General features: G+C 39.0%; 1 protein-coding gene across 1 annotated transcript; it reads right to left on the bottom strand.

The window, feature by feature from the left end:
• Positions 1-8,840: 8,840 nt before the first annotated feature.
• LOC110002358 (odorant receptor 131-2-like) lies at positions 8,841-14,119 on the bottom strand. The gene is made up of 4 exons (XM_029282178.2): positions 14,110-14,119; positions 13,771-13,880; positions 13,347-13,433; positions 8,841-9,653 (listed from the first exon to the last, which is right to left on the bottom strand). The coding sequence occupies exons 1-4, from the start codon at positions 14,117-14,119 to the stop codon at positions 8,841-8,843; spliced, it is 1,020 nt and encodes a 339-aa protein (XP_029138011.2).
• Between the last annotated feature and the right edge of the window lie 1,113 nt (positions 14,120-15,232).

Genomic DNA, 15,232 nt, shown 5'->3' with positions numbered 1-15,232 from the left:
GAAGTGAACGATGCTGCAGGACAAACGAGCATCTCTCCCATCAGCCCTCATTAGAGTCTGTTAGTAAAGGTCACACACACAGCATCAGAGGGAGTTATTACCCTCGTCTCTCTTCTTTGTCATTAAGATAACCTTTAATAATGATCTGTGAGGACTCAGATCATTACGAGCTGCAGCGTCCTCACAGAGAACAGCTGATCAGAGGTTATAAAACTAAACGCTCTCTGGAGACGTGATCATGATCTAATGACGGTCCCAGAAGAGGACAGCTTCGTTCCTCATGTTTGTACTCTTTTATAAACTTTAACATGAATCAGTGAACTTCACTGACCTCTGAGGAGATGAAAGTTTGATCCTAATGATGACAGACTTTAACGTCAAGTTGAGTTTAGAAACCTTAAAGCTGTGAAGAACATTTTTATTACGAGCTTTATTTCTGGGCTTTGAATACATTTAAGTTTTACAGACAGGACAGTGGATAGAGTCAGAAACCAGGGAGAGAGAGAGAGAGAGAGAGAGGGGGACGACATGCAGGAGAGGAGCCACAGGTCGGATTCAAACCCGTGCCACCCTCTCTTGAGGACTTAAGCCTCTGTACATGGAGCACATGAACTCACCGCTAGTCCACTGGCGCCCCTTAGCTTTAATTTTTAACCAAATAAGCAATTAAGACTTTTCTTTTAGATATTTTTAAATAATTAATTCCTTCATTAATGTGCCATCAGATCGTAATCATGTGGCTCCTTTCCTGCATGCACCCTCGCTCCCCGGTTTCTCACTCGATCCACTCTCCTATCTCTAAAATAACGGTATAAAACGATATGTTTATAAAACACCATGATTGACAGCTCTGTTGACCAATGAGACTCCTCAGAGTAGAGGAGGAGCAGTGAGAGAAAAGGTAAAGAACACAACCTGCTGCAGACTGAACCCACCTGAATGACCTTTGACCTTTTACCAGAATGATAAATGTTTGTTTTTGTGAGAGGAATGCTTTTCTCTCCAAGGAAAAAGGCGGGAAATCCCTGCACTAGACTGCCTGACTACGAGACCACACGCCTGCTGTTAGTAACGATGTTACAGACATGAGATCTCACAGAATCTCACGTGATCAAATGTGACTTCAGATTAGAAACAAACATGGAGGACGATGGGCGTGGTCAGGTTATACAGGTTACTCATGTTGTTGCCATAGTTACGCAGGCTGCTCTTCTTCTTCTTCACTGTTCCTCTACGCTGGGGGCTCAGCTGTGTTTGTGAGCGGTAAAAGTGACGTAACATCCGGTTAGCGACACTCACTTCCCGCTCTGCTCGCCTAAGATGGCGCCGTGTTTATCCAGCTCAGAGTCAAAAACAAAGATGAACAAACTGGCGTTGCATCAGCGTCCACAGAGAGGCGTTCAGAAGGTCAGTGTCAGTAATGAGTCTCTGGGTTTGATCCCTGTGGAGCTGATCTTTAATCAGAATCCTCCAGGAGTTTCTCCTATCAGAGGCTTCACTCACCGCCACGTCTCTTTAACCTTTAAAGAAGAACGCCGTCTGTTCCCCCTCCAAGAGGAAAACACACTTCAGTCATCAGGGGACTCATCGGAGCATTCAGAGTTTAGTTTGTAACATGATGACCTCACAAAGAGAAAGTTTACCCACTACAGAAGAAGCATTAGGGCCCCGACAGCGAGAAAACCACATTTCGAGATTAAAGTCGTAATAGTACGAGAATAAAGTTGTCATTTTTTTATGACTAATTTTTGTGGCGTTTTCTTTTTTTTTAAGATGTATTTTTGGGCGTTTTTGTGCCTTTAATGGATAGATAGGAGAGTGGATAGAGTCAGAAATGAGAGAGAGAGAGAGTAGGGAATGACATGCAGGAAAGGAGCCACTGGAACTGAACCTGGGCCGCCCACTTTGAGGACTACAACCTCCACACATAGGGCGCACGCACTAACCACTGATCCACCAGCGCCCCTTTTGGGGCTTTTTCTGCCTTTTTTAGAGACAGGAGAGTGGAGGCCTCCAGCACCCCCTAAAGCCGTAAAGATTCAGATTAGGCTATATGGTTAAAAGTAAACTGTCCCTGACTAAGGATTTATCCTAAAATCTGCCGTATCAGACACACTTTTAATATAAAGTTTCCATTAGGAAATGCGTTGAAATGCTAGAATAAAAAAAAGAAATGTATAAAGGCATTTGCAATCATGAAAAGACAAGAAAAAAAACATTTTGACCGAAAAGGTGTAGGCTGAAGGTTTAGCTTATTACACCTACCCTTGTTACAAATCTTATTATTTAAGACACTACTAGTTTGGTTACAAAAAAAAACAGAACATATGAGAACACATTTTTTTACAAGAATTTCTTTCAAAACAAAAAAAATGAAACAAACAAAAACAAAACAGAAGTTACACAAAAAAATAATCAAATCGACCTTTTATATTTGTTAAACACCATTTTTTTAAACAAAGATTTAAATCTGGAAAGTGATCTATACAGTCTTAATTCCATGGCGTATATATTCCACAAGTTAACCCCTTTTTGTAAGTTAACCCCTAATTGTAATTCCGGGATGAAAAAGACACATTTTCCCATACTCTTTTCCAATTAATGGGCTCCTGCAAGTGCTTTAAATCAAAATTCCAAACCTTGGTCACACCACACCCATTGACGGACCTGAAGTTCCTAATATTGATATGTCGCTAGTTAAAAACATTATTGAATGTATTGTTAAGCCACTGACACATATCTGCAATCAATCCCTCCAAACAGGTACAGTATATTTCCCAACAAAATGAAAACAGCAAAAGTCATCCCTATTTAGAAAAATGGAGATAGACATACAATTATAGACCAATCTCTCTGCTTTCCCAGTTCTCAAAAATTTTGGAAAAACTATGGCCCCAAACTATTTATACTGTACATAAATGATATCTGTCGAGTGTCTAAATTGTTAAAATTTGTTTTGTTTGCTGATGACACTAATTTGTATTGCTCCGGGAATAGCTTGGACCAGTATCAATATCAGAGCAATCAGTGGACTTTTTGTTCTAAATTTGTTTGTGATGTCAAGTATTTCCTTTTCATCAACACCACTAATAAAGATGGTGTCAGAGTTTTTATAAACAATATCTTCATCTACTCCCTCTTTATTTGTCGGCTCTACAATAGCATTTGCTAAATTGTATAAAACATTAACAAAATAATGATTCAATTCGTTGGTGATTTTTTTTGTTGTATTTATCATTGTGTTGTTATCGTTTACAAAGTAAATAGGGCTATCTGCTTATTCAGTTTTTAATGATACTGTTTAGCACTCTCCATGTTCCTTGTATGTTCTTATTCTGCTCCAATAACTTATAATAATGCTCTTTCTTGCTAGATCTCATGATGCTAATTAATTTATTTTTATATGTCTTATATTTGTTTTCTAAGTCTTTTGTTCTTTCTTTAAATATCTCTTATATAATATTTTTTTCTTTTTGCATGCGTTTTCTATCCCCTTAGTAATCCATGGCTTGTCAGCATAGTTTTGTTTGTTTGTATGTTTTCTTAACAGACAGTTTTTTCCATATAGTGCATTTAGTATGGTCATGAACATCTCATAAGCTTTCTTGGGGTCATCCTTAGCACAAATCTCATTCCAACTTTGTTTCCCTAGGTCCATCTTGAGGGCAGCAATGTAGTCTGGTGTTTTAAGTCTAACAAGTTTGCATGTGATCGACTTGATTTCATTCTGTAGTCAAATTTTTTTGGAAAAACAGCAAAAACAGGAAGGTGGTCACTTATATCATTTATGAGAAGTCCACTTAGTATTGTGCATTCCATTTTATTTGTGAATGTTGTCTATAAATGTTGCAGTTGTAAACATAGTGTTTGGCCACTAGATGACACTCTTTGATCATGCAATGCAATGGACATGTTGAGCTGTACAGGAAGAGAGGACTGCAAAAAATCTGTTTTTAATCTCAGGACCGATCCCCTCATTCCATCGAGGTGTAGGCCGCTTCAGCAGGTTGATTAGCCTGAACACCTGGCTACAATCAGTGTGCTCCTCAAACAACCTTGTTTTTATTGATGACTTCAATATGTTCTGGGAGTGTGCATCCTTTTTTAATAGAGATGGCATCCACCCAAATCCTCAAGGCAATCACGCGCTAGCCTCAAACATTTTCTATGCTATCACCTCCGCAAGATGCAAATGACAAATTAACCCTTCTGCACACCTGGACACTAGCGACCGGAACTCTCTCTCCTTACCACTCTCATCGTCCAGATGGCTCCCTAGCTCCATCTACTGGTGCATGAAGCCACTTCTTTCCACTAAAATTAGACAGGATCTAGATTCTCGGTTTTGTAACCAGGATAACTTAGTTCTAATTAAACCAAAACCATTGCTATCTGCTAGTGGGCCCTCCTGTGACTCTGAGCAAGTTTTATTTAACCCACAGACTTTTAAGTCAAGAAATGGCTTAGGTTTTATGCATTTAAATATTAGATGTCTTTGTGCTCAGTTTAAATTAGACCATCTGAAAACTCTTGTATCACAAACTGACCCAGATATCCTTGTACTGACAGAAACTTGGCTTAAAAAGAGTATCCATGATTCGGAAGTTGCAATAAATAATTACAATTTGTACAGAAAAGACAGAGAGGGACGAGGAGGTGGCGTGGCTATATATGTAAATGACTTTATATCTGTTACTGTTTTAAATGCCGTCTCTATACCTCACTCATTTGAATGTATTGCTCTACAAATTCAAATCTCTTGTAACAGATCATTGACTGTGCTAGGTGTATATAGACAAATTCAACAACTACCGGCCAATCTCCAAACTGTCCAGCCTCTCTAAAATCCTGGAGACATTAGTCAACAATGTCATTCCTTTCAAGAAATTCTATATTAAGTCCTCACCAGTCTGGGTTCAGAAAAAAACACAGCACCACATCAGCAATTACCTTTGTCATAAATAATATTGTATCTGCTGTTGATCAAGGGAAATACTGTGCTGCCCTCTTTGTTGATTTAACTAAAGCGTTTGACACTGTTGATCACACCATACTCCTGCAGAGGCTACATGATGTTGGTTTTGACAACTCCTCATTTAAATGGTTCCAGAATTATCTGTCTAATAGATTGCAATGTGTGACTGTACGATCTGATCGCTCTGAATACTTACCACTATCAAAAGGGGTTCCACAAGGTTCTGTATTGGGTCCTGTGCTGTTCACGATCTATATGTTAATAATATTGCTTCTGTATTTACAAATTGTAAGGCCCATCTCTACGCTGACGACACAGTTTTGTATTGTTTTGCTGAGACTGTACACTTAGCAATGGAAACTTTACAAGAAGCACTTCACAAATTACAAAATGCACTCCTTGACTTAAAATGATTACTGAATGCAGACAAAACTAAATACATGCTCTTTACATGAGCCAGAAATACCACAGACAATGAGTTGCATATAACAACTCTGGAAGGTCACAATATTGAAAGAGTACCTCATTATAAATATCTTGGCATCTGGTTGGATCAATCCCTTTCATTTAAATTTCACATTGATACATTAACCACTAAACTACGACAGAAAATTGGATACTTGTACAGAAACAAAATGAACTTCCCTTTAGTGAGTATAAAGTGAATAATTGAAGCCATCTTCCTATCTGTTCTGGACTACGGGGATGTCATTTATAGACATGCTTCTGCCTCCACCCTAAAATCATTAGACACAGTTTATCACTCCACCCTCAGATCACTGGTGACAAATATTCCACTCATCATTGCATCCTGTACGATAAAGTTGGTTGGCCTTCACTAACAGTTAGACGTGAACGGCATTGGCTGCTATTTATTTATAAATCACTTGCGGATAATCTACCAGCATACATCACTTCTTTATTAATCTGGGCTGATAATCAGTATCAGACTCGATCAAGTGACTGGCTAATGTTAACGGTTCCACATGTAAAAACGAACTTTGGGAAAACATCCTTCACCTATTGTGCTGCACACACCTGGAACACAATACAAAACACATTCAAACTCAATACAATGGTTACCATGGGTCAATTTTAAAACTTGATCACAGTTCACTGTACTCATGAAGTGTAAATGTTATTAACTGTAGTTACCTGCTTACTGCTTATTCTTCTTTGTCTTTGTTGTTTTTTGTCTTTTTGTCTCTTATTCGTTTTAATTGTACTCTCGACGTCATAGTAAGTGAGGGTTGCCCTCAATGATTTCTCGAGAATAAATAAAGGTAAAATGAAAATGAAAATGAAAACCCGCCTCAGCTCCAGCTCTCAGCCTGTCGTTAGGTTGACTGAAAGTTAGACTGAGACAGCATTTCCAACATGGAGACCGCCATCGATGGGACTCCAGCGCCCCCCTGCAGGAACAGACAGGGGACTGTTATATCTACAGTCTCTGGTTCAGGACTGATTTGACCCTCTTTACAACCAAATTTCATCGTTGAAATCTCATCAAGACGTGTTGGAGAGGTTGCATGAATCAGTGCAGCGCCTGGCAGTTTTTTCCTTCTCCTCACATACGCTGACATTTCTGTTTTCCATTCATCATCTTTAAACTTTACTATTCACATGTTGAATGGAGGTTAGTGTGTAACAGCCAGGCTCTTAAATCATTTTGATGCAGTAAGATGGAGTTCATGCTCGTTATCAGACAAATTAGTGTAAAAAAAAACCATGTCGTGTTTGTTTTAGATTCAGGAGAAATTTGTTGCAAATAGCTGTAAGTAAATACCAAAGTTTCCTTGATAATAGTTTATTTATCACTTTTCATACATCCAACAATATTATTACACATCACATTTTTTTTTCATATTATGCAGCCTTAAGAGTAACAGACGTAAAGTTCAATGAAGTTGATTTAGCTCATATTGAAGCCCATGAAACTCATTACATTTAATATACATTTATTTATTACATTTATTATTTGGTAGAACTTCCTGTTTTGTTTTTTATCCCAGTCAGAAAAGATATCACACTGCCAGTTTTTTCAATCAGTCAGCCTTTAGATGGTGGCCCCCTTGAAGATTTTGGGCCCATTTGCCTGTTCACCACGGTCAGGGCGGCGCGTTCTGATTTAAGGCCTGCCATATCCGATCTTTTGAGTGTGTTGTCACTATGATTATATTACTGCTCCCGAACAAGTCGGAGCCTCCCCCCTCTGGAATCATAAATGTCAAACATGTCTGATATTTATGATTCCTGGTCGGATTGCCTCAGACGGAAAACCTGAAGCAGCCAATGAGTAGAGCTGGGAATCTTTGGGTGTCTTACGGTTTGATTTCGATTTTTGATTCAAAACGATTCTGGATTCAAAGTCTATTTATGAATGAGTACATACTAGGGGTGTGAACGGTTACACAACGTCATTTTTTTCGTGTACACGGTTAAGAGAAAAGTGGACCGCAGTCATGCTATACAACCAATGGAGGGTGCAGCCGCTTTTCAGAAAGATTCCTCCGCATCACTGCTGCCACTCAAAGTTGTCAGACAGATACAATTGTGCTTTATGAAGTAGGCTATATAAGTAACACAGAAAACTTGCCATAGAATTTGTAAAAACAAATACCTGTATGTATTTATTTTAGGCCTATAACAAGGCTATGATAAAACAACTACCATGATGAGTATGAAATCTCTATTTTTTAAAAGGACAAGAGACAAAGGATTTCTGCGTTAGTTTCTTTTCCTCCGCTTAGTAATATGGTCGTAGTCGAATGGGCCTGACCCTGCGCAATCCCCCCTACCCGGATGAAGCGGAATAGGTGCATTTGTGAGTGCAGTAACGTTGTCAAAGTGGAACAGTTGTAGCTTTATTCATCTCTAAATAAATAGTATTTGTTATTTTTGATCAGAGATGATTGAATGTGTGTCTCTAAAACATTTTAAAATAATAAAAAATAATAATAATTAAAAAAAAAAATAATAAACGGTTTTCGTTGAATGATTTTTCCTAAACGGTTATGATTTACTCACCGGTTACACGTGTACACGTGCACACCCCTAGTACATACTTCAGGATCTACTCCAGTCATCTGTGAGACTGGCTGAACTTCTTGATTCTCCATTTGGCGTTCTACTGAGTTAAAGAGCTAGCATTAGCATTAGCACTGAGCAGGGAGTGACTGATAAAATAAAATAGATTTTTGGACGTTTTGGATCGATTTTAAATCTCAGAAAAGAAGAATCTCGATTTTTACATGAATCGATTTTCTTTCCCACCTCTAATGAGAGCGAGCAGACTTGGAACCGTCACCAAACGGGTTTTGCGTACTATGACAACAAACCCTCAACTTGCAAATTAAATAAAGCTGCTCATAATCTATCTTCCCAGCCAGGATCACATCCGTATAGTTTTTCAGTTTTCCCCTGTGAATGCTGCAGGAGAGCCAGCTAGCAATGTGGATCGTCCTCCATGTTTGATCATGTAAAATCAGAAGTTTGGTCCCTCGAGTTTCTGTGAAGTCGTTTCTCCAAACAGCAGGTGTGGTCTCCTGTTCTTGCCAAGTCGTCTCGTGTGTGCGTTCAGAAGACTCTAATATTAAAAATAATCTGAAGCTGTCCTCATGTTTTTGGTCTCCAACATTTTTAAAATCGGTTTATATTTGAGAATCGTCTTGTGTGTGGCCAGCTTTAACCAAAACTCTTCAGACCCAAATGTTGTTGTTTTTTGTACCAGGCTGTGAATCTGATTATTTCTGCTGTCAGAATGGGCATTTCACCATGAGTGTGTGTGTGTGTGACTTCTGCTGACAGCCCCAAGTGGAAACTTGAGGAACTGCAGCGTTTTTTACTTCCGTATTGATTTCATTTCTTAACTCTGGATGCTGCCGCTTGGTTTAGCTGCAGTCCAGGGTTTGATGCTTGTTCTCACTGTGCAGAGCAGATACTTAGTTAAATGCTGTCTGAACATCTTGTCTCGTAGGCCGTACACGATGGGACTGATGAACCGGGGAAGGATCTGGATGATGATGTAGAAAACGAAGCCTACATGTACAAAATGTTTAGGAAACCAGTAGATCAGAGACATCTTCATCAGATTGTAAACATATGTGAGAATAGCCAACAGCAGCTGGAAACCATGGAGCAGGATTGTATTCCTGGCCTTCTTTGCATCTCCGTCTGCTCCTTTAGCCGCTGTGAAGATCATCACGTAGGTGTACAAGAGTGTGAGCCAAACACCAATCAGGTAGATCGTGTAGCACACATTCTTCTTTTGCTCATGTACCGGGTGTCTGAACACGTTATTAATCTCACAGAAAATGGCAGAATGAAACACCTGCACAGGTTCAGTTGCCAGAAAGATGAAGACGTCGGGCAGTGTAGTGACAGCACTCAGGGCCCAAATCCCACCAATCAGAGCATATGTTCTTCTGATAGTACACAACTCAGCGTGTCTCAGAGGTAAACAAACAGCGATGTAGCACTCCATCGCCATGACGGCTAAATTTAGTGGAGTGTTGACAGTGGTGAAGACAGCCATCGTTACGATGAGGCAGCAGAGTGAAGCATTAATTCTGTAGAAGATATAACTTAAGACAAACAGGCTTATTGTTGTAGTGAGCTGGATCATATCGTTCACCACCAGGTGGATGAAGAGGATGTAACGGGGATTCATGTAGAATACCTAAAGGAGAGAAGAAGACAAAAGTTATCCAGGCCATCCTGCACGCTCAGTGACCAAAGAGCCCCGCCCCCTCCTCGTGTCAGAGTGGGTGTCGGTGTTTACAATCATGGGCTTTGTGCTGAAATGCTTTAGCTCGGTGTCACTTGAGCCCAGGGCAGCGCGGTTAGCATCTCCATTTCAGCAGTTCTACCTGCTGAAGGTGTTTCACCTGATGTCTCGTTGTCTTCAGTCCAAGATGATTTAAAGTAACGTGCTGTGGCGGTGACTTGTTGTCAAAGGAGCAGCTGTAAATGCTGTTGCTCCCGACAGAGTAATAGAAAATCAACAAATTCTTTCCATGAAAGACCCTATTTACTATCTTTGAAATGCTTTTATTTTGAAGCAGCCGGACCAGGAAATAGGATGTTTTCAGCAGGAGCTACTTAAAAAACTCAGAAAGTACAAACACAGGAGAGAAACAAAACTCCTATAGGCGCCATAATGCGTATTTTTACCTCAGTTGATTATTTGTTATGTTATGCTCCTTTATATGGGTTTGATAGGATTTCCGGTAATTAGAAGTGGGCGTGGCTTACCTTATTTTTACCTGTGCATTAGGGGTGAGGGGAGACTAGACAAAAAGAGTGAGTGGGTCTGAAATATTTCCTGTTGACTGTCATCATCATCATCTTTTGGACTTTTCGTTTAGAAATAGTTTTTCCCTGTTTTCTTTAATGAAGCTACAAACATATCTGAATGTCTTCACCTTAGTCTCTGTGTGACATTATCCAATCTAAGCTGCCACAGTAACTCCAAACCCCACAGCTTCAGTAAGAAGCTAACACACAGAGACATGTTTCTCTGGTCTAACTACCTGAACACATAATAAACTCTTTCTGTTTACGAGCCAGACAAACAGCATGTCAGTATATAGCTCAAACATTTCACTTCATAAAACAGCCTCATTCTTGAATACTATAGGCTTGATTATGAAATAATATGTTCTTACACAATACTGCTGAACATAAAGTGGCTGATTTAAATAAAAAAAAGAGTAGCTGGTAGATTTCTGAATCCACCAGTCACGGTGGCAGGTAGATAGAAAAGGTCATTTCCAACCCCGATGTTGAAGCAGAGGTGGACTGATCAGAGAGAGCGGGACATGTTTCCCCTGCACCTTAAGGGCTCACAGGACAATAAAGACAGCAGTGATGACAAATGAAAATGTCTAGGTCTGCAACATGGTGCATTCAGTGTTCTCTGTCTCTTTGCATGAAAGACCTCAGTTAAAAGCCAGAACAATACAGATAACCTTCAGAGTAGAGATGGGACCGATCCGATCTTATATCGGTATCTGGTCCAATATTGAAGTCATTTATGTATCAGATATGGGACTGACTGCACCGATCAACATCACTGATCAAGAAATATGGTCGGGCTCTTCAGACATTCTCAGCTCACTGAGTCTCACTTTGAAGATATTCAGACTGAACTGAGAGAAGTGTCCACAAACCGTCTCCATGACGACGATCAGATGAGATGGAACCGCTCCTTCTTTATGTTAAGTACACATTTTACACTTCAGTTAAAAAGATTTAATTTGAAAAACTTGACAGCTGTTGCTACTTCCTGTTTGTATGTCAAGCCAGCACAATGCAACGAACTGCTGGGTTTACTCCAGCTTTGTGTAGCCTCACACATAATACCAAAAACAACTGTTGGAGCCATGGATTGGTGTAATTGTCTTATAGTAATAGTAATGATATAAGATATCAGAATCAGAATCAGATTGGAACTGAAAACATGTGGATCTCTATTTCAGACAACTAGCATAAATCTTCAGCTGAATTTTCACACCCAAAAAGATTGATTCCTCAAATCTCTATACGAGTCAAAAACCATCCTCAGTTTACACTAAAATCACAAACAACAACAACAATCTCAGTGAGGAGTGCTTTCCATCTTTTAATCTCTGAGGCCTCCTTTAGGTCTCGACTAAGACAGTCTGTTTTATCTTTAAATAGACCTGCTTGCTGTAGATTTATTCTTATGCACTTGAAAAAGGCCACTCCAGAAATAAGTTAAAAAAAATTAACACAAGATATTTTTTGCTTGTAATAAGCAAAAAAATCTGCCAGTGGAACAAGTGAAAATTCACTTGATAAGATATCTTGAAATAAAACATTAGATTTAAGCTTTACAAGATAAGAGAGATCTTGAAAATAGCTGGGAAAACTCATTCTTAGCCATATTTTTCAAGTATTATGACGTTTTGTGTCTCATAATAAGCTTAGAATGCTCAAAATTTGTATTTTTCCTCTCAAAAGTAGCATGTTGTCCTCTTCGTTTGAAGTCTATTAAACTCATTTTTAGTTCTATAATAGTGACACTGTTCTAGATTTAAGTCCACAACCGACTTGACATAAGATTAGAAATTGGCATTTTGAGACAAAATGTCTTGAAGTTAGCATTGCTTACTAGTATTAGGCATTGCTTTTTTTGCCATAATTTTCCAACCCGTAATCATTTCAAGTGTATCTACCTTATTGTAAGCTCTACAATAGTAATACTGTTCTAGATTCAAGACATTCAAATACTTCTTACAAAACAGAAAAAATGAAAACTAGTTTTGCATTAATCCAACACATTTATTTTGTGTTTATACAGCAAAAAGTCCCATAAACTGAGGACTACATAAAGAAAGACATTTTCTTTTTATAAACATTTTGGCTCATTGTGTGTATGGAACTGCAATATGTAAACATAGCAGAACAGTCCAAATATGTGAGCGAGTAGTTACGGTCGGATCCAAACATCTGACCCATGAGCCCCTCAAGACAAACTACTAGGCACACAAACTGCTCGGCCTCTGACATCCATTCTTAATACTAAGTGCTTATTATTGTAACATTCAAACTAAAAGGTTTCAATTACCATGAACATGTGACCAACTTGTCCCCGATACGCCAATGACCATTGTATTATTATTACTATTAAGCATGCACGATAATGGATTTTTTCCAATATCAGCTATGCTGACATTTTACAACTCAACTGGCCAATAACAGATACCGCTATGTTCAATTTTATCCCAACCTAAGTCAGTTAACACTTTCACATTAGAAAAGCCTAAATTAGCAACATCTGTTGAACAGACTGTTGCTAAATCTCAACATTAACTTAAAACTTGAAATGAACTTAAAGATAGGCACGACTGGACTGCATTGTTCAAACTAAACAAGATATGCAGTTTCAGTCTGTAAAGATATGGCATTAACCTTGTGCATTTAATCACAGAATAAACAACACTATATTTTTATCAGTTCGATATAACGGTGGATATCGGCATGTTGGTTGACATTGTCCTGTGCCCCTTATTAACACGGGGATAAATTCCAACCAAGAATCAAAAGCAATGAATGTGGACTGTAGTAGCCTTGTAGGGAGAGAGGAAGCACTTCTGACCACATCCACATCTGACCACTGGTTTTATTGGCCAATAAAAGCTCTCCACTCAGCCATGCTCTTCTTGTAAGATGATGTGAGATCTCTCTCATGACTTTTGTCCAAGAGGACCTCCATCTGTATGACTGAAAGCAGAGTGGCTACACACTTTGGGTACGTAAGGTGTAGTGTATAATAGTACGCCAAGAGGTATAAAGCACCCTCAGTAACTTTGTCTTTTGGAAACGTAGTTATTGGCACATCTCCTACCGCTAGGAGGCAGTTGGACGGACTCACAATCAGGACCGGACAGGAGAGAGGGCGCTTCTTCAAGTAGACATTAGGGTCTTCTTTTTCCTTTAACACACAACACAGACATCATTCTATAAGGATAATGCACTTCTGTTTCAAGGATCATTTTGGTATTTTGTAACCAGTACCCTCTGTAGTGTTTACAGCCTGAAGTGAAAACCAAGGCTAGGCTAGTCTTGCTTTTATTAGGGTGATAAAATCTGCTACCATGTGATGCATCCATTTTTGTACATATTGTGACATTGAGAGTCACAGACATGTAACCAGTGAAAATCATCTTTCCAAAAACAAGGCTTAGAACATACCGTATAGGAACAGAATCGTCAAAGGCATCACTTTCAGTTCTAATTTTTTTAATACTGCAACATTTTACACAGCTCACCTCAAGGACATGCGCCAGAGCCTCACTTGCATCCCGTACTCTCTTTGGAGGAGCAGACATGGAGGGGAACAGTGATGGCAGCACACGTAGGATCTCAAGAGCCTGTTCAGCTGTAAAGGAAAACATTCATTACTTGACAAAGTGCACATTGTCAAATCTGATTAAAGATATATAATCGATACAGTGCTTTAAAAAACAAACATTCAGCAAGTGACGGGATAGCCATCATAGATGAAAAAGGATGACAAGACACTAGTACATCTACTTGACAATTAACATACCTGAAGGTCCACCCTAAATACTGATCACTACACCAAACACCAAAACATCATTTCTTACCTTGGTCCATTCCCATTGAGGGTTTCAGCATCTTTTTCCATACACCGAAAAAACTGCACCTTCTGGCAGAAGTCACACCCTTCCCTTCAGTTCATCGATGAAGCTGCCATTATCCCTATCCAAAATGCGTTGAAGCTCCTCCATCACCTATTAAATATACCAATACAGACGTTTGAATGTATCACTTAGGAGGAGGAAATTGGTATATTAAACATTATGGTTGTCATCATCATGCAGTCATTTCTGACTTACATGTCCAATGTCCTTGAAACAAGGATATGCTTCTAGAACTTTATCGTGTCTGTCCTCCTCGCGAATGGTATTTGAATCAATGAATGCTCTTCTAGCTACAAATTCCAAATCCAGGAGATGAGAGACATCTTGGTGGTTTGGATTTTTTCTTTTATACAATGTTTGTAGGGTCTTGTAGTGCTTGGCCAGGGTTGCTGGACTGGAAGTGTCTGGACTGTCAATATCTGCAGGCTTGTTTGCTGGAAGATACAAAAATACCTAATCAATGTGCCTCACTTTAAAAAACTTCATCTCATGTTGTTAAATGACAAAAGATGTGTCAAAAATCTGCCATAAAAAAATCATACATTTATAGAATACACTTTTAGGGAGTTTATTTTAAGAAACTTCAGTCCTGATCCTTACTACCAAATACTAATTCATTATTCTCATTTTTAACCATTTGAATGCGAGTTCATTTCAATAATGCAAAAAGCAAAAATTTAATTATTTTCTGTTTACTAAATGCATTATAACAACTTGCTATAAACACATATGGTCATGCAGTCAAATACAATTGCAATTAGCCACAAAAGTACACCCCTAAAAAAATTCACACACGCCCACCACACACAGGTAGGAGGCAGTTGGACAAACTCACTATCAGGACTGGACAGGGGAGAGGGTGCTTCTTCACGAAGGCTTCGGGGTCTTCTTTTTCCTTAAACACATAACAGACATCGTTCTGTCAGGATAATGTACTCTAAGGATCGTTACGGATGTGACATCTCGCTACCACAGCCAAACAGTGAGGACAATTGATTTTGATTTAGAAGTTTAGACTGTCAGAATAAAAATTTCAGTTGCTTATTATCAGAAGCCCTCAAATAAT

Source organism: Labrus bergylta, chromosome 5, assembly GCF_963930695.1.
Source record: "Labrus bergylta chromosome 5, fLabBer1.1, whole genome shotgun sequence".
Lineage (NCBI taxonomy): Eukaryota > Metazoa > Chordata > Actinopteri > Labriformes > Labridae > Labrus > Labrus bergylta.
Note: the sequence above shows the minus strand (reverse complement) of the source record. Positions and strands in the feature narration are given on the sequence as shown.

What these genes read in the sequence shown, in the direction of transcription:
- LOC110002358 (XM_029282178.2), bottom strand. An exon ending in CTCTGGCGCATGTCCTTGAG is followed by an intron (nt 13,434 to 13,770) that starts GTGAGCTGTGTA and finishes TGTGTGTTAAAG; the next exon opens with GAAAAAGAAGACCCTAATGT. An exon ending in CGTCCAACTGCCTCCTAGCG is followed by an intron (nt 9,654 to 13,346) that starts GTAGGAGATGTG and finishes TCTCTCCTTTAG; the next exon opens with GTATTCTACATGAATCCCCG.